Raw genomic sequence first — 22,812 nt, 5'->3', positions numbered from 1 at the left:
TAGTATTGGGTGGGGTTACTGGGTTATGGGGATAGGGTGGAGGTGTTGACCTTGGGTAGGGTGCTCTTTCCAAGAGCCGGTGCAAACTCGATGGGCCGAATGGCCTCCTTCTGCACTGTAAATTCTATGATAACCATCAAAGTTTTATTTCTTCCTCTAAGAATCGATCTTACTTTTCTGATGCAGAATCTTTTCTTTTTCTGTAGAATTCTTGGGGACTGTGACGTAACCAGGTGACATTACCCCTACTCCGATGTACAGTCTGGCGCTTCACAAAGTGAACACAAACACATTTTCTCTCAAAATGGAGCAGTTTTTAGTCCTTCTGTTAAACCCACTTCTTCAGTTGTGAATGAGATTACAAGAATACATTTACTTACCTGCACCTCTTTTTAAACGGTTTCTTGCCCGTGCAATTTGATCCTGGAGAATCTGTATCCAATCCGTTGGTCCAGGAAGTCTGTCAATCTGATTTAATGTGCAATATTCTTCTGTGAAAACTGAATTTTGTGTCATTTTGGTTAATTTAATGTCTCAAATTTATGCGAATGAGAAATGTGCTCTTGCATCTATGTCATTTGTAAAAGTTTATCAATATGGACATTAAACAAACACACTGAAGAGTCAACTTTCACAAACAAGAACATTTGCTTGTCCTTTCCCTATGGGTAAATAACAGCAACTATTCGTAATCATCCATCTTCAACTCCAGTAGTTTCTTTCCACAGGGATAAATGGATGTGAAATTAATCTTAAAGACACATCAGCATTTTATCATTCAAACCTGTCGATTATTGTATTGTGGGAATAAACTATGGATGCACAGCTGAAGTTAACTCATCCTTCTGTCAAATCTCCTCCTAGCTTTCCCTGCTCTAAGTGATGTTGTCAGTCTTACTGATGTTGGAAGAAATGATTACTAAAGTCAAGCAGGTAGGCTGACAGCACAGAGCTGTTCATGGATGAAGAAAGTGCTAGAGAGGTAGACCTGGGTGTCAGTGGCAGAAACCTGGAAGTTGATCCCATGCTTTCTGACTGAAGGACAGCCTCTCCCTCAGTACTGCACTGGAGTGTTAGCCTAGGTATTTGTGCATGGGTCCCGGAGTGGGATTTGAAGCCACGACCTTCGACTCGGAGGTGTGAGTGCTACCCACTGAACCACAGCTGACATGACAAAAAAACACTGTCTCCTCCCAACTCAGGATGGTGGTCTGCGCATGTACACTCGTCCACGCGAGCGCAATTTCCTTCACCCATGAACAGTTCCGTGCTGTCAGGTTACCTGTTTGACATCATTTCTTCCAGTCATTCAGTGACGCCCATGCTGTCGGTATCAGTCTGCTCCGACAGAGACCTCTGCGCATGAAAAACATTGAGGGATGTCTGGCGTAGTGATATCGAACGTTTCACACATGTGAAATTTGGTGGTTCCCATGGAGTGTGTCAGTCGGCATGGGAATCCATAGGCAGTGTTAGGCAGTATTTATGGGGGGAGGGGGGGGATCTGCTTCTCCTCACCTCCAACCCCTCCCTCCTCACCCCCATCTCCTCCCTCTTCTCCTTGGGGGGGGCAAACAAACATTCTCGGGGAATCCCCTGTCAATGCTTGCTTATGTCATGGCTACTGTGATCGAGCACATGCTGCCATATGCTTTCTCTAGGTTTTGATAGCATTTGGAGCACAGTTTTCACACTGAAACCAAACAATTACCGTCACTTCTTGTTCCACAGGTAGCTCTGCAATAATTCCTTGCAAAAATGCACATTTTTAAAGGTTCTGGTTACAAGCAGCTGGTTAATTCTAGCATGCTGGTATCCACGGTGGAGAGAGTGCAGTGTCTTGCCTTAAATCTGTGTATTTCTCTTATAATTGAAATAAGCGACAATGGAGTGCAAATTAATACAATTTCACATTTAGTTCCGACTTAAAAGGATGCAGCCACTCAGCTGTGATAATTTCAGTAGCGCCATCTTTGGTCCTGGCGCCTGCCTACTCAGCCACTCTAAGTGAAGTCAGAAAGTGATACAGTGCATGCCCAGAGCATGCGCGGCATTGGCAGGAAGCTCAGCCAACAAAAATAGGATACATTCAGCAGCCAGTGGATTTTATCCCCACATATTGAGAAAAACTTTGACTGACTTGGGGTATAATAAAATTGTATACAAAGCATTCTTACATCATTCTCACACCGGTAAATGTGGCAGGCAAACTGGGGCTCAATGACAGAACTCTTGCCTCTGAAACAGACGGTTGTGAATTCTAGTGAGGACTGAGGGTCTGCTGATTGAGGTGCTATCTACTGGGGAAGTAACATAGTGGTAATGTTACTCCACTAGTAATCCAAAGGTCTGGACTAATGGTCTGGGGGCATGAGTACAAATCGCACCAAAGCAGCTGGGCAATTTAAGTCCCAAAAGACTTGTTTGTTAGGTGAATTGGACATTCTGAATTCTCCCTCTGTGTACCCGAACAGGCACCGGAGTGTGGCGACTAGGGGATTTTCACAGTAACTTCATTGCAGTGTTAATATAAGCCTACTTGTGACAATAATAAAGATTATTGGAATTAATTTTGGAATAAAATGCTAATCTCATTAACAATGATCATAAAACTTCGGGATTGTTCTTTAACAACACCATGCAGGGGAGCACAGCAGCACAGTGGTAAGCACAGTTGCTTCACAGCTCCAGGGTCCCAGGTTCGATTCCGGCTTGGGTCACTGTCTGTGCGGAGTCTGCACGTTCTCCCCGTGTCTGCGTGGGTTTCCTCCGGGTGCTCCGGTTTCCTCCCACAGTCCAAAGATGTGCAGGTTAGGTGGATTGGCCGTGCTAATTTGCCCTTAGTGTTGGGTGGGGTAACTGGGTTATGGGGATAGGGTGGAGGTGTGCGGTTGGGAAGGGTGCTCTTTCCGAGAGCCGGTGCAGGCTCGATGGGCCGAATGGCCTCCTTCTGCACTGTAAATTCTATAATTCTATGAAATCTGCCAACCCTTCCTGATCCGGCTTAAACGTGACCCCAGACCCAAAGCAAAGCTGTTGACCCTTACCTGCCCTCTCTAATGGACTAGCCACTTGGCTGTATCAAGCTCCGAGAGAATAAAGCACTGTGGATGTACCCATACACCACGTGGGTTGCAGAGTTTCACCACCATATTCTCAGAGACAATTCGGGATAGGCAATAAATGGCGGCCTAGCCAGACTCACCCACATTCCAAGCACAAATACAAAAACGTGAGAAGTAAATGGCTAATTAAAAATCCACCTAACTTCACACCTGCACATTTATTATTAAGCACAGGCTCAAAACAAAGCAGGCTTAGAACATAGAACATAGAACATTACAGCGCAGTACAGGCCCTTCGGCCCTCGATGTTGCGCCGACCTGTGAAACCACTCTAAAGCCCATCTACACTATTCCCTTATCGTCCATATGTCTATCCAATGGCCATTTGAATGCCCTTAGTGTTGGTGAGTCCACTACTGTTGCAGGCAGGGCAGCACGGTAGCATTGTGGATAGCACAATTGCTTCACAGCTCCAGGGTCCCAGGTTCGATTCCGGCTTGGGTCACTGTCAGTGCAGAGCCTGCACGTCCTCCCCGTGTGTGCGTGGGTTTCCTCCGGGTGCTCCGGTTTCCTCCCACAGTCCAAAGATGTGCAGGTTAGGTGGATAAGCCATGATAAATTGCCCTTAGAGTCCAAAATTGCCCTTAGTGTTGGGTGGGGTTGCTGGGTTGTGGGGATAGGGTGGAGGTGTTGACCTTGGGTAGGGTGCTCTTTCCAAGAGCCGGTGCAGACTCGATGGGCCGAATGGCCTCCTTCTGCACTGTAAATTCTATGATTCCACGTCCTTACTACTCACTGAGTAAAGAACCTACCTCTGACATCTGTCCTATATCTATCTCCCCTCAATTTAAAGCTATGTCCCCTCGTGCTAGACATCACCATCCGAGGAAAAAGGCTCTCACTGTCCACCCTATCCAATCCTCTGATCATCTTGTATGCTTAGTGACATTTAAATCAGATATGTAGTGCACAGTTTCTCTCAACACAAGGAAAAATGTCACGGTGGATGAGGATAATTTAAAACTATTGTCCATTAATCTGAGAAGGGTGAATAATGTAACCTTGGGTGCAGATGAACTGTATGGTAACTACTGGCCACAACAATTAGGAAGCAGAAATGAGTTGGCAACACATGACAGACTCAATGCCTTCATGATAATATAACACCACTCAGGGCTCTATGTATATTTGCAGGATTAGACATAATGGCATACAAAACAGATAATTCTGGAGCATGGTTCAACCATTGAAATTGTTCCTTCCAGTGCCTATCACAGAGAATCCAAACATTTGGATGCAAGAAACGATGCACTTTTTGATCAAAATATGTTCTTTTAAAATTACCTTTCATTGCTCCCACAATGTTTTGATCAAGACCCTTTCTATTATCGTTGGCTCCTCTTTTTCTCTTCCCACTGGGTAGAGAATTAGCCAGTGTCTGGTCATCAAAGAAAGCAGAGATGAGTTTCCGAAAGAGCAGGCTTCCTGAGCGGGGGTAGGTTAGTAATATGGAATCCAGTTGAGACTTTGGGATAAACACGTCATAGCCTTCCGCAAGCCGGACCTCTGGCTACGGAGAAATAACATGAAATAAAGTGAAAGCCTCATTTTTGGTTTTACTGTGCCTCCTCCCTCCTTCGCCCCCAAAACCACTAGTACATTATCAACCCCAATAGCACCAAATACAAAATCTGTGCATAATCTTAAAGCATCGTTGTATTCTGCCATTACAACAAAACATAAAAACATAGAAAATAGAAGCAGGAGGAGGCCATTTGGCCCTTCGAGCCTGCTCCGCCATTCATTATGGCTGATCATCAAGTTCAATACCCTGATTCCCCCCTTCCCCCCAATATCCCTTGATCCCTTTAGCCCCAAGAGCTATATCGAATTCCTTCTTGAAATTACACAAGGTTTTGGCCTCAACTACTTTCTGTGGCAGCGAATTCCACAGATTCACCGCTCTCTGGGTGAAGACATTTCTCCTCACTTCAGTCCTAAAAGGTTTACCCCTTATCCTCAAACTGTGACCCCTAGTTCTGGACTCCCCCATGATTGGGAACATTCTTTCTGAATCTACCCTGTCTAATCTGGTTAGAATTTTATAAGTTTCTATGAGATCCCCTCTCATTCTTCTAAACTTCAATGAATATAATCCTATCTGACTTAGTCTCTCCTCATATGACAGTCTCGTCATCCCAGGAATCAGCCTGGTAAACCTTCGCTGCTCTCCCTCCAGAGCAAGAACATCCTTCCTCCAAAACTGCACTCAATACTGTGGCCTCACCAATGCCCTATACAATTGCAGTAAAACATCTCTATTCCTCTACTCAAATCCTCTCACTATTAAGGTCAACATACCATTTTCCTTCTTTACTGCCTGCTGTACCTGCGCGCTTACTTTCAGCGACTGATGCACGAGGACACCAAGGTCTCGCTGAGTATCCGCTACTCTCAATTTACACCTATTCAAATAATAATCTGCCCCCCTAATTTTGCTACCGAAGTGGATAACCTCACATTTATCCACATTATACTGCATCTGCCATGCATTTGCCCACTCACTCAGCCTGTCCAAATCCCGCTGAAGCATCTCTGCATCCTCCTCTCAGCTCACCCTCTCACCCAACTCATCTGCAAATTTGGAGATAATACATTTAGCTCCCTCGTCCAAATCATTAGTATATAATGTGAACAGTTGGGGTCCTAACACAGATCCCTGCGGTATCCCACGAGTCACTGCCTACCAATCAGAAAAAGATCCATTTATTCCAACTTTTTGCTTCTCGTCTGCTAAGCAGCTTTCCATCCATCTCAAGACACTACCTGCAATCCTATGCGCTTTAGTTTTACATATTAATTGGCTATGTGAGACCTTGTCGAAAGCCTTCTGGTTAAATTTCAAAGACTTATTTAAAAAGACATAGACTTGCAATCTTTCTTTTCTATCCATTTAAATCTATTTTCTATCCGTTTAAATCTATTGTCTATCCATTTAAATCTATTTTCTATCCATTTAAATCTATTGTCTATCCATTTAAATCTATTTTCTATCCATTTAAATCTATTTTCAAACTTTCTCTTTCAACTGAAAATGAAGATAAACATGACAATTGTCACTGCCAACATTTCTACACAGGAGGTTATTTGGTGCATTTCTATAAACCAATACTATGTAGAAAGGTTAGCTACTCTCCCACATCATCCTCACACCAGGGTCGGCATGTTATGAAACAGGTTTTCTTTTGCTGTTGTTTCGAAGCTTACATGTTGCTGCCTTTACTCTGCTGAACACAAACTCCATCTTACTCAAATGAGCATAATCTAAAGTTACTCCATCCCAGTCTTTCACCTCCCCACTCCACGACCCCAAAGAAATACTGAAATTAGGAGATTTGATTGTGAAAACAGGTTTCAATAATCAAGTGGATATATTTCAACCAGGTTCTTAAATCACGCAAGCTCCGTCACAGATCTGATCCTGCAAGCAAATCAGACACATTTCCATTCATAGATGCATGATCTTCTGCTGCCTGTGTGCAGACATATTCACAGCTACCATTGCACATCGACCAACTGCTACCAGTTCAATTTCAGTCCTTTTCTTACCTCTTCGGGGTTTTAACTGTGTACTTGGTGTACAGGTTATCGATGGGCCAAATGGCTTAATTCTGCTCCTATGTCTTATGGCATTTGAAGAACGGTCTTGGAAATGAAAATCAGTTTGGATTCATTAGCAGTGATCATGTTTGACTAATTTGACCAAGCTCTGTGATGAAGGAACTGGTTGATGAGGTAATGCTGTTGATGTTGTTTTCTGGACTCTCAAAACATAATTCCAAAGTACCACATAATAGATTAGTTACAAAAATTGAAGTACATGGGATTAAAAGGCCAGCCGGAACTTGGAGACAAAGCAGAGAGGAGAGGGAAACAATTATGTTTCACACTGGAGGGAGGTATACAATGGGGCAGTTGGTAATCACAATGCTGTAGCCTGGAACGTACTGCCTGAAACAGCAGTGGAAGAATATTCAATACGAGTGCGGTGTCATAAAACAAGCAACCTCAGGACCGAGGCCACGCTGGATTTCACATCTTACTGGATTTCAGGTTGGGCGTATCGGGCCATGGGCAGTTTGGGTCAAATCCGGTCAGGTGGGAATAGACTGGCGCGCAAGTGGCAAGGGGATAAATAGTCCGACGTCACACCACGCCAATGCATCGCCTAACTGAATTGTCCACGTAAGTTTTTATTCTTATTTTACTCAATTAAAATTTATGCCTGGCACATTTAAAAAATGCCTAGTTTTTGTACAACTCTGGTCTTGGACAGTCGAGTTTGAGACACTGTACTGCAGTAACCTCCAAAAGAGAATTAGATAAATACTGGAAGAGAAAGATATTTAGAGGGCTATTTGGAAAGAAACAGGTGGTGGAATTAGATAGCTCTACCAAAGAGCTGGCACAGGTACAATGGGCTGAATGGCCTCCATCTGGATCATTCAATGATCCTCATATTTGGCTCTGCTTTGGAGAAAAACTAAGTTCTGTCAGGATTTATATTACATTTTGTGTGGCTACAGATTTTACATTAATGTTCCCAGGAGACACAATTACAAATTAACAATGCAGCATAATAAAGATATCTTCTAAAGTGCAAAACGACCCTTTGAGCTAAATATAATGGAAAAAATACTCAAAGCAAATGGAATTGAATATAAATTCCACACTGTGCAATGTACATTTACCCATACACTGATTATTAACAGAGCCTTTCCAGCTACTCATTTGTAGTTAATCAATGTGACAGTCTCATTATGAAAAGCCTGAATAATTTATTAAAACTCCTGATCTGTACCTTAAAATCCCTATTTAGTTTGTATATATCTGATTGTCTATTAAGGCGGATCATGTCTAAAAATACTCAGAGATATCTGTGCTTCTCTAATTCTGGCTTTGCAAGTATCCCTGATTTTAATCACTCCACCATTAGTGGACTTGCCTTCAGTTACTTGGACCCCAATGTTCTGAAAGCGGTAAGGTAGCACAGTGGTCAGCACTGTTGCTTCACAGTGCCGGGGTTCCAGGTTCAATTCCCAGCTTGGGTCACTGTCTGTGCGGAGTCTGCACGTTCTCCCCCGTGTCTGCGTGGGTTTCCTCCGGGTGCTCCGGTTTCCTCCCACAAGTCCCAAAAAACGTGCTTCTTCGGTGAATTGGACATTCTGAATTCTCCCTCTGTGTACCCGAACAGGCGCCGGAGTGTAGCGACTAGGAGCTTTTCACAGCAACTTCATTGCAGTGTTAATGTAAGCCTACTTGTGACACTAATAAAGATTATTATCTCATAGAGACCGATAAAATTCTAACAGGGTAGATGCAAGAAGAATGTTCCCGATGGTGGGGGTGTCTAGAATCAGGGGTCACAGTCTGAGGATACTGGATAGACCATTTAGGACAGAGATGAGGAGAAGTTTCTTCTCCCAGAGAGCGGTGAGCCTGTGGAATTCCTCACCAGAGAAAGTAGTTGAGGCCAAAACATTACATGCTTTCAAGAAGCAGTTAGATACAACACTTGAGTTGAAGGGAATCAAAGGATATGGGGGAAAAACAGGATTAGGCTATTGAGTTGGATGATCAGCCATGATCAGAATGAATGGCGTAGCAGACCCGAAGGGCCGAATGGCCTCCTCCTCCTATTTTCTATGTTTCTATGTATCCTTATGATAGGAATGTTACAGGATAAAGAGGGACTAAGAGAGGTGAGGGATGAAAAGTAAAGAGATACCCTGAGAAAAATAAAAATGTATAAGAAAAGTTTTTTTCAGGCTACTGAGGGAATTCTAACAAAATGTTTGTGTTCCCATGAATTGATTTATCTTCTGTAGATAACGCTAGAACAGGGACAACTCTGAAATGTTTGTCTGGCCAGAAAGACAACTGAAGCAAAATATTTAGAATACCAAACAGTTTTAAACCCCAACAAGCTTATTTCATAAATAATAAATGAATGGACCAATATCTCTGTGCAGAGTATCCAAGTTCCTACACCTACATTTTTCTCAATAACCTTCCAACCTGTTCCAAACCAGATATTTCCCTTGAAAGAAGTTAAACCACTGCAGTACTGACCTTTGTACAAATTTCTCTCTCATGACATTTTCCATCTGATTCATTCCAGATTGGCTTACATGTCGGTTGTCCCCTGGTGCCACTACTAGTCAGTCAGCCATTATCCTTGGCCAGGGGTATTGTCTGGCCCTCTCCACTCATTCATTTCAGCACCCAGCAACGGTCACTGAGAGTTATCAGGAGTTAGGAACAAAGGAGGAGTAGGCCATTCGGCCCCTTGAGCCTTACTAGATAATGGCTGATCGTCTATCTTAACACCATCTTATGGCACTGTCCCCGTATCCCTTAATGTGTCTGGCATCTAAAAATCTATCTAACGCTGCCTTGAACATACTCAATGACGGACCTGCACACCTCGGGGGTAGAGAATTAGGAACCCACACTAATTCTCCCACTGAGGCCAGAAGGACACTACAGTACAGTTGAGATCAGTTAACACAACAGAGACTAGAGATCAAACAAAAATTATACATCGAGTAAACTCACTAAACCAATGCGGAGCAGTAAAATGTAAAATATAAACCTCCGCTTATTGGAAAAACGCAGTCGTTATAGATTCACCAATGATTTCCTCTTGGGAAATTAAAATCCCCGCCTCCCATGTGAATGGGAATTGAGCTTCTGTACTGTAACACACATAATAAACTCGCACTTACCTTGAAAAGATCGCTGTTTTGTCGGCTATCCAGTTCAGAAATATAACCCTCCACTCCATTTGGAGGGGCCTGCCTTGGATTATTTTCTGTGGTCAATCTCTTTGTTGGTATTGAGCGGTTCCGCTCAGTCTGTGGTAAGCTAATGTCTGGATTGTGAATTTTGGGATTTGCTTGAGCTGCAGCAGGCTTGTTCCTGTGGATCAGTCTTTTTTTAATGATTTTGGTCCGGAGTAAACTTGAACGAAAGTTATTACTGTGGGACAATGGAACGTGCATCGTGCCCTGAGGACCTGTAAAGAAAGAAGTGGTTTTACTGTAACTCCATGTTTTTCAAAATTCATTTACGGGATGTGGACGTCGCTGGTTAGGCCAGCATTTATTGCCCATCCCTAGTTGCCCTTCAGAAGATGGTGAGTTGCCTTCTTGAACCGTTGCAGTCCTTGAGGTATAGCTACACCCACTGCGCTGTCAGATAGGGAGTTCTAGGTTGATGCCACAGTGACAGTGAAGGAACGGCAATATATTTCCAGGTCAGGATGGTGAGTGACTTGGAGAGGGACATACAGGTGGTGGGGTTCTCAGGTATCTGCTGCTCTTGTCCTTCTAGATGGTAGTGATTGTGGGTTTGGAAGGTGCTGTCTGAGGAACCTTGGTGAGTTACTGCGGAACATCTTGTAGATGGTACACATGGTGCTACTGTGCATCAGTGGTGAAGAGTTTGAATGTTTGTGGAAGGAGGAGCAATCAAGTGAGCTGCTTTGTCCTGGATGGTGTCGAGCTTCTTGAGTGTTGTTGGAGCTACACTCATCCAGGCAAGTGGAGAGTATTCCATTAGACACCTGACTTGGGCCTTGTAGATGGTGGACAGGCTTTGGGGGTTCAGGAGGTGAGTTACTCACCGTGGGATTCCAAGCCTTTGACCTGCCCTGGTAGCCACAGTATTAATATGGCTAGTCCAGTTCAGTTTCTGATCTATGGTAACCCCCAGGAAGTTGATTGTGCGGGGATTCAGCGATGGTAATGCCATTGGTAGGAGATGGTCATTGTCTGGCACTTGTGTGGCCCGAATATAACTTGCCACTTGTCAGCCCGCACCTGGGTATTGATGTCTGCAAGATTAGAAACACTTTTCATTTTGGTAGAAAAAACTATTCATTTAACAAATAAATACTTCTAACAAAAAAACTCTGCTAATTTTTGTAGTTCTTCCCCTTTTGCTGTTTCTGTCTAGAAGATGCCTCTCATGTTGGGTATAATCATGTGCTTGAGGGGTTTTCTTCATGTGTGACACTAAGCAGTGGATGCCACTGGGCTATTTATATCACAACACACACTAAGTCCAATTTTGTCCTCGCCGGACTTTCTTACTCACAAAATAAAAGTGATTAAAAGTCAGAACCCGGTCTGGTAGCTTTCCTACTTAGCCCAGGGCATTAAGGTTAATCACACCGTAATAAAGTAGACCAACTTAATTTTTTTTTTGATTCGTTCACAGCATGTTGGTATCCCTGATAAGGCCAGAACTAATTGTTCATCTCTAGTTGCCCTTGAGAAGGTGGTGGTGAGCTGGCTTCTTGAACTGCTGCAGTCCCCGAGGTGTAGGTACTATCATGTGAGTGTACCTTTAAGAAATGGGTGCTTATAAAATAGCTGTAGTGGATGTACCTTTAAGAAATGGGTGTTTATCAGTGATGTCAGAGAGTGGGTGGAGCTGGGCTGTCTGTCTGCTTTTACTTTCGCTTTGGGGCTGTCTGCTACTGGGTACATTTTAGTTTCGTTTTGAGAGCTGGATTGCTGCAGGCAAAGCAAGCACCTGTATAAGGATCTCCCTCTACAATCTAAAGACTGTCTCCAGATCCTTTGGTGATTTAAAAATTATACCTGTTTCTGTAGTGAAGTTAAACCTGATGTCTTTCTGTAAAAAGTTTTTTTTTTGTCTTATGGATGTTGCAAGGAAAGATTAAGAGTTACTTATAGAGTACTGTATTCTTTGGGGTATTTATTGGTGTTGATAGTTGTTAAGATGTTTACTGTGGGTTTATAAAGTGTTAACTGGTTTCATAAATAAAGTGGTTTAATTTACAAGTACTGTAGATCTCTGTTGCATCACACCTGCAGAGTAGGCTTGTGTGCTCCCCATAACCACAATCTATTAAAAGTTGTGGGTCAGGTGAACTCCATGGTACCCTCTGGGGCTCTCTAAACCCTGGCCCATAACAGTATATCCACACTGTTGCTGGATAGAAGGTTCTCGGCTTTTGACCCAGCGACAGTGAAGGAACAGCCAATATATTTCCAAGTCAGGATGGAGAGTGCCTTGGAGGGGAACTTGCAGGTGGTGATGTCCCCGTGTATCTGCTGCCCTTGTCCTTCTAGATAGCAGTGGTTACAGGTTTGGAAGCTGCTGTCAAAGGAACCTTGGTGAGTTGCTGCAGTGCATCTTGTAGATGGTACACATGGCTTGTGTCAGTGGTGGAGAGGGTGAATTTCGAAGGTGGGGAATCAAACCTGGGGGGAGGATTTCTGATTTTTACAGCTCAGTATTATACTGAGTAGTATAAATTTCCACAAAACGGAGCAAAGTACCAAGTGTACCAATATCACAGAAACAAAATAACATTAGTTTTAAATGGAACAGTTAACTGAAATAGATACTCAAAAATACAAATTATACAATTAGTTTGCTCAATGTTTCAGCTGGTTAAACAAAGAATAGATAGATATTAAAGAAGGCCATGGGTGTGTGAGTGAGTGAGAATGAGAGTGAGAGTGTGAGACTGAGAGTGAGTGAATGAGAGTGAGAGATAGTGAGTGACAGAGTGAGTGAGTAAGAGAGTGAGATAGTGACTGAGAGAGTGTGAGAGTGACTGAGAGTGAGATAGTGACTGAGTGAGAGAGTGAGTGAGAGTGAGTGAGTGTGAGATAGTGACTGAGAGAGAGTGAGTGTGAGATAGTGACTGAGAGAGTGAGTGAGTCAGATAGTGACTGAGAGAGAGTGAGTGAGAGCGATAGTGACTGAGAGTGAGTGTGAGAGTGAGAGTGAGTGAGTGAGTGAGTAAGTGAATGAGTCTGTGAGTGTGTGTGAGAGAGAGAGAGAGAACCTCGACACTTGCTGCTTTGCACTCACAGCCTCCTCACCCAGGGTTGTCATGATGGAGGAAGCGGGTTGGGCGGATGTGGAGGGGACAGGGCCCGTGGCGGAAGGATCTGCAGTAGAAGGGTCCAGGGAGGGAGGACAGGGGGTGGCAAGGTCAGGGGAGGGAGGTGGTGAGTGGGAGGGTCGGGGGGGGAGGGAGGTGGTGAGTGGGAGGGTCGGGGGGGGGGGGGGAGGTGGTGAGTGGGAGGGTCGGGGGGGGAGGTGGTGAGTGGGAGGGTCGGGGAGGAGGTGGTGAGTGGGAGGGTCGGGGGGGGAGGTGGTGAGTGGGAGGGTCGGGGAGGAGGTGGTGAGTGGGAGGGTCGGGGAGGAGGTGGTGAGTGGGAGGGTCGGGGAGGATGTGGTGAGTGGGAGGGTCGGGGAGGAGGTGGTGAGTGGGAGGGTTGGGGAGGAGGTGGTGAGTGGGAGGGTCGGGGAGGAGGTGGTGAGTGGGAGGGTCGGGGGAGGAGGTGGTGAGTGGGAGGGTCGGGGAGGATGTGGTGAGTGGGAGGGTCGGGGAGGAGGTGGTGAGTGGGAGGGTCGGGGAGGAGGTGGTGAGTGGGAGGGTCGGGGAGGAGGTGGTGAGTGGGAGGGTCGGGGAGGAGGTGGTGAGTGGGAGGGTCGGGGGAGGAGGTGGTGAGTGGGAGGGTCGGGGAGGATGTGGTGAGTGGGAGGGTCGGGGAGGAGGTGGTGAGTGGGAGGGTCGGGGAGGAGGTGGTGAGTGGGAGGGTCGGGGAGGAGGTGGTGAGTGGGAGGGTCGGGGAGGAGGTGGTGAGTGGGAGGGTCGGGGAGGAGGTGGTGAGTGGGAGGGTCGGGGAGGAGGTGGTGAGTGGGAGGGTCGGGGAGGAGGTGGTGAGTGGGAGGGTCGGGGAGGAGGTGGTGAGTGTGAGGGTCGGGGGAGGAGGTGGTGAGTGGGAGGGTCGGGGAGGATGTGGTGAGTGGGAGGGTCGGGGAGGAGGTGGTGAGTGGGAGGGTCGGGGAGGAGGTGGTGAGTGGGAGGGTCGGGGGAGGAGGTGGTGAGTGGGAGGGTCGGGAAAGGAGCAACGAAGCAGCAATTTCATTCATAAAATACTGAGCATGCTCAGTAACGTTAAAACAAAAAGGGGGGCAGTGCTATTTAGAGAATGCCCCCTAAAATAAAAACCTCACAAAAACAAAAGCATCCTATTAGAATACTTTTCAAATGGGGGATACCGGTGTATACAAATGGCCAATCGGTTATCCAAATGTGTATCTGGGACCTCGCAAAGAGGCAGATGATAATATAATTCTAATTGTTAAAACCACAGAGGAGTTTAAGAATGCTGTTTTACAAGCGGAGGCATACATACCTACAAAAAACATACAGCTTTACTCGAAACTTGGTGACTGTACCAAAAGGAAATTTAGCTTTAGAGAAGAGGGAGGCGAAAAGCTGGGAAATACAGAGGGGGGGGGGAGCAACTAAAGTTTTAAATCCGTCGTGCTCAGCTTCACAAATAGCAGACACATGAATGATTCAACTGTTACCATAGTAGAAGTTTACTGATGTATTTCCTACTGTTAAAGACTCGTGGTGTCTGGCTTTCCTTCCATGAAAACAGTCAAACTACAAACAGGAAGAAACCGTACATCATTCTGCACAATACAATCACTCCTCACCTGCCTGACCTTGCATCAACTCCCGTAGAGTTCGAAGCTCCTGAAGAATGGCTAGTAATGTTGGCTGACAACTACACATACAACAATTAGAGCCCAGTGTGGAATACGACCTTCCTGTAAAGCAAAACAATGCCCTAAATTAATTATGTGTTGGTTGGCAAAAGCAGGAACACTGAATCACTGATAAACAACTACCACTTAAAGAGTAAAAAAACAACAAAAAGCTTAACATCATGAAGTGGGAGGCATGAGGTGAGTCATTTGCGCCAATTGTTCTGCATTTTACAATATTACAATTTGCATTGAGTTCTCACTTGCACCAAGTCATGTTCACTGGCCTCCCAGAGAACAATACCTCAATTTTTAAATTCTCATTGTTGTTTTCGAATCCCTCCATAGCCATGCGCCGCCCCATCTCTGTAATCTCCTGCGTGATCTCTATGCTCACTATTTCTGACCTTTCTTGCATCCCTGATTCTAATTGCTTCACCACTGGTAGCATGCTCCTTAATTCCTCCCTGTTTGACCACGTTTTTGACCATTTGCCCAAATATCTATTGTGGTTCAATGTCAAATCTTGTTTTGAAGAATTCCAGTGAAGCCTGGGGCATTTTATAATGTTAAAGGTGCTATGTTAATACAAGTTATTGTTGTCGAGGCACTTGCATTCTCAGGCTGCCACCTGTCACCTCACTCGTTACGTGAATATAGTATGGATCGTCAATTGCCCCTCGATTGAAGGATGGTGTCTACTTGGGGTTGCAAGTTTCTGCCATGGGCCTTCCTGTAACTCCACAGGCCAATTCTTGACTGACAATTCCTTGTTCCACGAGATAGTGACATCAGGAGTGCAGGATTTTTTTTCCATTTCTTTCCTCCTTTGCTGTCACTCTTATAATAATAACAATAATAATCTTTTATTGTCACAAGTATGAAGTTACTGTGAAAAGCCCCTGGTCGCCACGTTCCGGCGCCTGTTCGGGTAAGCTGGCACGGGAATTGAACCCACGCTGCTGGCCTTGTTCTGCATCACAAACCAGCTGTCTAGCCCACTGAGCTAAACCAGTGGCTCTTGCCTCATCATTAAGGTGTTTGGACTCAAAGCATGTTGCAGCTTGATGGACAAGTTGCCACCGTTTTGAACAATTAGTAGCAAGCTCCCCCATCACTAATGTCAACGCTGCTGCGCTTCAAGAACTTCAGAGCGTCTTTGTCGGATTTTCTATGTTCTTCCCTGGAACTCTAGCCATTTGAGAGTTGGGAAAACATATCCTGGTAGGGGAGACACTTTTCAGTCATCTGGACATACTCCATCAGGGGTTTAGCCTCAATGCTTAATGGACTGGCTTCAAGGAGGACAGTAAAGTTTGCTTGACGGTCCACCCACTGAATCCGGAGGATGTGCTGGAGATATTGCTGATGGAATTTCTCCAGCGCTCTGATGTGTTACCAGGAGTGTGGTGACGGCAACTGATCTGTACACTAGGGCTTTTGTTGACTTGTGGAGCTCTTTGTTGTCAAAAACTCACTGCTGTAGTTTGAAGGAAGCTGAGCCAGTGCAGCTGATCCAGTGTTGGATCCCCACATCAATGGTGGCCTTTTGGGAGAGGTAGCTGCCCGTGTACAGCAGGTGCTCAACATATTCCAGAGTCTCTCCTTCAGTATATATGGGAAGTGGAATATTTGACTGGCTTAGATGATTTATTGTAGAAGGCCAATTTGACCATTATAGAATTCCAAAACATCTTTTCTATCATTTTTAAACCTTGAATTTCCAGTATGTAAAACAAGTATTTCAAACAGTATTAAAAAAATGAATTTAAAGGGATCAAAATATTTTAGAAATGTATCCAAAATCCATTCTGCCAATCAAGTTCATGAGCCACTTTGTTGGAACAACGAATAAATGAAATAGGAGTTGGAGTAGGTTGTTGGGCTCTTGAGCCTGCTCCTGCCCTTCGATAAGGTCATGTCCGACCCTCTACACCACATTCCCACCTTGTCTCCAGATTCCTTGATTCCCTTAAGTGTCCTAAAATTTCCTTAAGTGTCCTAAAACTGGCTCTGTGCTCCATACTTTTTTTTTCCAAAAGTCTGAATAATATAAACACAGAAAATACTGGAAATGCACCTGAGAAGACAACAGATAAGTTAACCATGAAACATAGGAGCAGAATTAGGCCAATCAGCCCATCGAGTCTGCTCCAATTGATATGTTTTTCATCCCCATTCTCCTGCCTTCTCCCAATGGCCCCTGTTCCCCCTAATTGACGCTCCAGACAAGATCCTACATCAGAACTCAGAAAGGCTCCTGAAGTAAACCTGCCGTTTCTCTAAATTGTGCACATGTAAATTGTGCACATGTAAACGTAACACATGTAAATTGTGCACATGTAAACGTAACACATGTAAATTGTGCACATGTAAACGTAACACATGTAAATTGTGCACATGTAAACGTAACACATGTAAATTGTGCACATGTAAACGTAACACATGTAAATTGTGCACATGTAAACGTAACACATGTAAATTGTGCACATGTGAATGTAACACATGTAAATTGTGCACATGTAAATGTAACACATGTAAATTGTGCACATGTAAACGTAACACGTGCCAACATTTTCCATTTTTGTTTCGGATATCTGGAGAGTTGAACTGTTTTATATTTTTATGGCAAGTTTATTGCATTAAGCATCCATATAAAATGAAAGGACCCAGTTAAAGAAAAAGGCCAGCACGGACTTGATGGGCTTATGTACCACAAATAACTCGTGCCCCCCCCCCCCCCACATCCTCTGACGTAGTGCAGAAACTCGCCATGGCTCTTTCAACAGTACTTTCCAAACCCATGACCGCTACCATCTAGAAGGACAAGGGGACATCACCACCACCACCAGGAAGTTCCCCACCACCCTGACTTGGAAATATATCACCGCTCCTCCACTGTCACTGGGTCAAAATCCTGGCACTCCCTCTCCAACAGCACTGTGGGTGTACCTACACCACATGGATTGTAGAGGTTCAAAAAGGTAGCTCACCACCACCTTCTCAAGGGCAATTTGGGATGGGCAATAAACTCCTGATACACGCATCTTAGGAATGAATAAAAAACTGACAGTACTGCCCGACGCTGTCAGACAGAACATGGCATTTGCATGGCGCCTGGCACTGAAAAACCACACTCTTAAACTTGTATAAATTATGTTTCTTACTGACCAGATACATTTATATCTGAAATGCTCTATATATTTATTCTTACTAATAATAATAATCTGTTTTATTGTCACAGGTAGGCTTACATTAACACTGCAAAGAAGTGACTGTGAAAATCCCCTAGTCGCCACATTCCGGCACCTGTTCGAGTACACTGAGGGAGAATTCAGAATGTCCAAATTACCTAACAAGCACGTCTTTCGGGACTTGTGGGAGGAAACCAGAGCACCCGGAGGAAACTCAGCAGGCACGGGGAGAACATACAGACTCCTCACAGACAGTGACCCAAGCCAGGAATCGAACCTGGGACCCTGGTGCTGTGAAGCCACAGTGCTAACCACTGTGCTACCACGCCGCCCATGGCAGAAGTGATAGAAGGCATGACGAAACCACGCAATTTTTTTTTTTTTTCTCTTTTATGAAGTTCACACCTCTAAAGATATGAGATTAGACCCTATTTTGTAAACATGTAGATGAGAATCAATAACAATATGTGGCTCTGTATATCTTTTGGATGATATTAGTTGAATGTTTTGTCATCGCAAAATGCACTTGCTGCACAGCTGCTTTTAATCCTTGTAAAAGAAATTGGATTCTTAAAATTCACATGTTCTCACCAACAAAAGAAACAAAATTAACGTACCGTTGCTTTCTGGCATGCCTTGGAGTCTCTCAGTAATTGCATCGATGACTGGTTTAGATGATCTGGAGTCTTCGCCACTGTATCTTCCTGAAACACAGGAATTCTGTGTTGGAACCTGGATATCTTTCCAGACAATACTCTGGGAAGAATGAGGTTCATCAAGACGGACATTTGTCTGGTGTGTATTGTGTTGGAGCCAGGTTAAGTCTGACGCCCCTAGTTCCACCTTCAGTTTTTCTCGGCCAGGCATCAATGGCTGATGAATCCCGATGCTATTAACCTTGTTATTTAATAAGCACCTCATTCCTGACACTTGCTTCTTCAACCCCTCACATACATCTCCTAACAAACATTATAAAAGGTTATTCAAAAGAAAAGCGTGGGTTATTTGTACATGAATGCAATGAAGAACATTTTGTAATTCAGGAGACTGAAAGTGTTGAAGAATAACGTTTTTTTTAAAAATCCAATTAAGGGCCAATTTAGCGTGACCAATCCACCTACCCTGCACATCTTTGGGTTGTGGGGGTGAGACCCACACAGACACGGGGAGAATGTTCAAACTCCACACGGACAGTGGCCCAGAACCAGGATCGAACCCGGGTCCTCGACGCTGTGAGGTAGCCGTGCTAACCACTGCCCCACCGTGCCGCCCTGTTGAAGATTAAAGTTATTCTGTTACGGCACCCATTCTAGGCTATTGAAAGAGGCCAGTGAAGATCGAGCAGAAACTTTGGACAACATTTTATGAATTGCAGCAGGAGTCTAGAGAAAGCCAGATTAACACTTCTGTTCGAGAGGGAAATAGAAAGATAAACTACAAACCAGCTAACCTATCAGTTGAAGGTAAACGCAGCTTCCATAATTAAAGAACATTCTAGAAATGTTAATCAGCCAGCAGTTAAAGGCAAAAGCAAAACACTGCAGCTGCTGAAAGTCTGAAATTAAAACAGAAAGCGGTGGAAACTCAAAGCCGGTCAGGTAGCATTTGTGGACAGAGAAACAGAGTTAACGTTTCAGGTCAATGACCTTTCATCAGAACATTTATAACTGTAAAGCGCAAGTTGTGCTGGACAAATTTAAGAGACCTCTTTGAAAAAAAGATTGGATAGCTACAAGGAATGCAGCAGGTACTGGATTTTCAGGTGTTCAATAAGAACTCTTATAGAAGGACTTTTAGAAGAGCTGTAATTGCATAGATAGAAACTTGGTTGTCAGACACGAAATAAGGATTATGGTGCTCAGCCCCCATCTGCCTGTCTTCTGGTTCTACAACCTTTTTCAATCAATTACTAAATAGCAGAATAGCCTCTTCCCTTTTTAAAATATGAGGATGCACTCCATCTGAGTTTGTTTAGTTTATTCAATACATGCCTTTATTTTAAAAGTATATATCTCATGGCTCATCTCATCATTCAATGTTCTATCTCCCTAATAAATACCAAAGAAAAATAACTATGAAATCTTTCTGTTCTGCCATCTCTCTATCACTACGTGTCTTACTTTCTCGTCTATCTTTGAATGCGGATTAGAGGGTTAATGGCAGGGTTCTGAAGAATGTGGAGGAGCAGAGAGATCTCGGAGTTCATGTCCATAGACCTCTGAAAGTTGCCACCCAAGTGGATAGAACTGTGAAGAAAGCCTATAGTGTGTTAGCATTTATTAACAGGGGGATTGAGTTTAAGAGCCGTGAGGTTATGCTGCAATTGTACAAGACCTTGGTTGGACCACATTTGGAGTATTGTGTGCAGTTCTGGTCACCTCATGATAGGAAGGATGTGGAAGCATTGGAAAGGGTGCAAAGGAGATTTACCAGGATGCTGCCTGGATTGGAGGATAGGTCTTATGAGGAAAGGTTGATGGAGCTAGGGCTTTTCTCATTGGAGCGAAGAAGGATGAGAGGCGACTTAATTGAGGTTTAGAAGATGATGAGAGGGATAGAGTGGACGTTCAGCGACTTTTTCCTCGGGTGGATGTAGCTGTTACAAGGGGGCATTACTATAAGGTTCATGGTGGAAGATATAGGAGGGATGTCAGAGGTAGGTTCTTTACTCAGAGAGTGGTTGGGGCGTGGAACGCACTCCCAGCTATGGTAGTGGAGTCGGACACTTTAGGAACTTTCAAGCGGTTATTGGATATGCATCTGGAGGGCACCAGAATGATTGGGAGTAGGTTGATTTGATCTTAACTTTCAGACTAAATCGGCACAACATTGTGGGCCGAAGGGCCTGTGCTGTGCTGTACAGTTCTCTGTTCCAATTCCCATCATAGCCTTCCTTTTTTTATTGATGGGGCTGTAAAATATTGAACTTTCTCATGTTCCTTGATAATTTAATTTTGTAGTTCCTTCTTACCTTCCTAATTGTTTTTCCAACACTTCTCCCTAAATCTCTTTGTATTTATTCTCTTTTATCCTGTGCTCCTTCTTTCCTATCCCATCTTTGTCCCCTTATGTCTTTATTCATCCGTGGATTCCCGCTAGTGTTAATTTGTTCTTCCTCTTTAAGCACTCTGTACTCTGTTGAACACGGTTTTAAATGTTTCCAGTGTTCTATATCTATGTTTTCCAATTTGGTTACCTATTTTCTTTGCCCAACTTCTGTTCTCAGCCCCTCAATATCACCTTTCCTCCAATCTATTAACTTGGATTTTTCAAACATATGCCCTTCTCGAATGTCACCTTTTTTATTTTTATTAAATTTAGATAGTCCTGTCATCTGATTTTATTATCTTGTATCCAGTTAAAGGGATTTGCTATTATATGTGCATTGACTGATTGTCTACTGCTTCTCTTGGGAGTGTTTCAGGGACACGTATTATTGTTATATTTTCTTGTCTCAGTCACGGTTCATATGCTTATTATCCGTCGTTGTTCTTCTATTATCCTAGTGTTGATCCTGGCAGAACCCAGTGGCACATCTGCGAATGGTGGGTGGTGGTGGAAAGAGGACTCCATGGGTGGGTCTAAAATGTGGGATGAGCATTCGATTCCCATTCCCTTGTTGGCCTTTCTTTTCTTCTTGTTCTGGAGAAGGTATCCAGATGGTAAAGACAGTATGGCGTTGGGGTTAATCCTACAGGTCCTCAGTCTTAATGAGGAATGTCCCCTTGGATCTATTGTGGTGGTAATTTTTTTGTTTCTTTTCAGTAATTATAGGAGGGTTTCTGTGCTGTTGACCATATCCTACTTTGGTACAGACAGGTCTTCTATCTATGAAAGGAACGGTTTGGTGATACTCTTGTTCTTCTGGATTGGAGGAGGGGGTAATGGTGCACTCCCGTGGAGGGGGGGGGGGGGTAATAGCACAGTCCCGTGGAGGAGATGGGTGGGTAATGGCTCACTCCCGTGGAGGAGGGGGGTGGGGGGTGGTAATGGCGCACTCCCGTGGAGGGGGGAGAAATTGCGAGCTCCTGTGGAATGGGGGTGATAATGGTGCACACCTGATTGTGCTGCGAAAATCTGGTCTTATTCTTCTCTGTGGCCTAATCAATGGCAGCAGCTATTCTTAAAATGTGCTCATGGGATGTATGGGGCATTCCCCACCCTATCAAGAGGAAAACAATTCCCTCCTTACAGAGAGAGTCTACATAGCTTTACTACAAGAAACTCATTTGGATGCAAGGGTGCATTTTAAATTGAAGCAAGAGTGGGCGGGGCAGGTGTTCTTCCCGTCCTTTCTGTCAAGCAAGGGAGTGTAATGCTTATTAATAAGAATGTCCCTTTTAGGGTTGCAACTTGCCGCGGACAGCCGCGGTAAATGTGTGCCTTTTAGCGGTACGGTGCATGGAGACATTGGGCGAAATTCTCCCGAAACGGCGCCAATCAGACGGGCATCACGCCGCCCCAAAGGTGCGGAATGCTCCGCATCTTTGGGGGCCGAGCCCCAACATTGAGGGGCTTGGCCGACGCCGGACGAATTTCCTCCCCGCCAGCTGGTGGAAACGGCCTTTGTTGCCCCGCCAGCTGGCGCGGAAATGACATCCCCGGGCGGCGCATGCGCAGGAGCGTCAGCGGCCGCTGACAGTTTCCCACGCATGCGCAGTGGCGGAAGGGAAAGAGTGTCCCCACGGCACAGGCCCGCCCGCGGATCGGTGGGCCCTGATCGCGGGCCAGGCCACCGTGGGGGCACCCCCCGGGGCCAGATCGCCCCGCACCCCCCCCAGGACCCCGGAGCCCGCCCACGCCGCCTTGTCCCGCCGTTCAAAAGGTGGTTTAATCCACGCCGGAGGGACAGGCAATTTATCGGCGGGATTTCGGCCCATCCGGGCCGGAGAATCCAGCGGGGGGGGCCCGCCAACCGGCGCGGCCCGATTCCCGCCCCC

General features: G+C 44.9%; 1 protein-coding gene across 5 annotated transcripts in view; it reads right to left on the bottom strand.

The window, feature by feature from the left end:
- bend7 (BEN domain containing 7) overlaps positions 1-22,812 on the bottom strand; it is a 43,189-nt gene that overhangs the window by 9,461 nt on the left and 10,916 nt on the right. For 4 of the 5 annotated variants that reach the window (XM_072470987.1, XM_072470986.1, XM_072470985.1 and 1 more), the window contains 5 exons: positions 18,490-18,831; positions 14,628-14,741; positions 9,854-10,143; positions 4,410-4,635; positions 381-500 (listed from right to left, as the gene is read on the bottom strand). In XM_072470987.1, coding sequence (XP_072327088.1) covers positions 381-500; positions 4,410-4,635; positions 9,854-10,143; positions 14,628-14,741; positions 18,490-18,793 — 1,054 coding nt within the window. In that variant the 5' untranslated portion in view covers positions 18,794-18,831. The remainder of the gene's footprint in view (positions 1-380; positions 501-4,409; positions 4,636-9,853; positions 10,144-14,627; positions 14,742-18,489; positions 18,832-22,812) is intronic. The other variant, XM_072470984.1, reaches the window with a different exon arrangement.

This window comes from Scyliorhinus torazame, chromosome 13 (assembly GCF_047496885.1).
Source record: "Scyliorhinus torazame isolate Kashiwa2021f chromosome 13, sScyTor2.1, whole genome shotgun sequence".
NCBI lineage: Eukaryota > Metazoa > Chordata > Chondrichthyes > Carcharhiniformes > Scyliorhinidae > Scyliorhinus > Scyliorhinus torazame.
The sequence above is the reverse complement of the archived record's forward strand: the minus strand, read 5'-3'. Positions and strand labels throughout refer to the sequence as shown.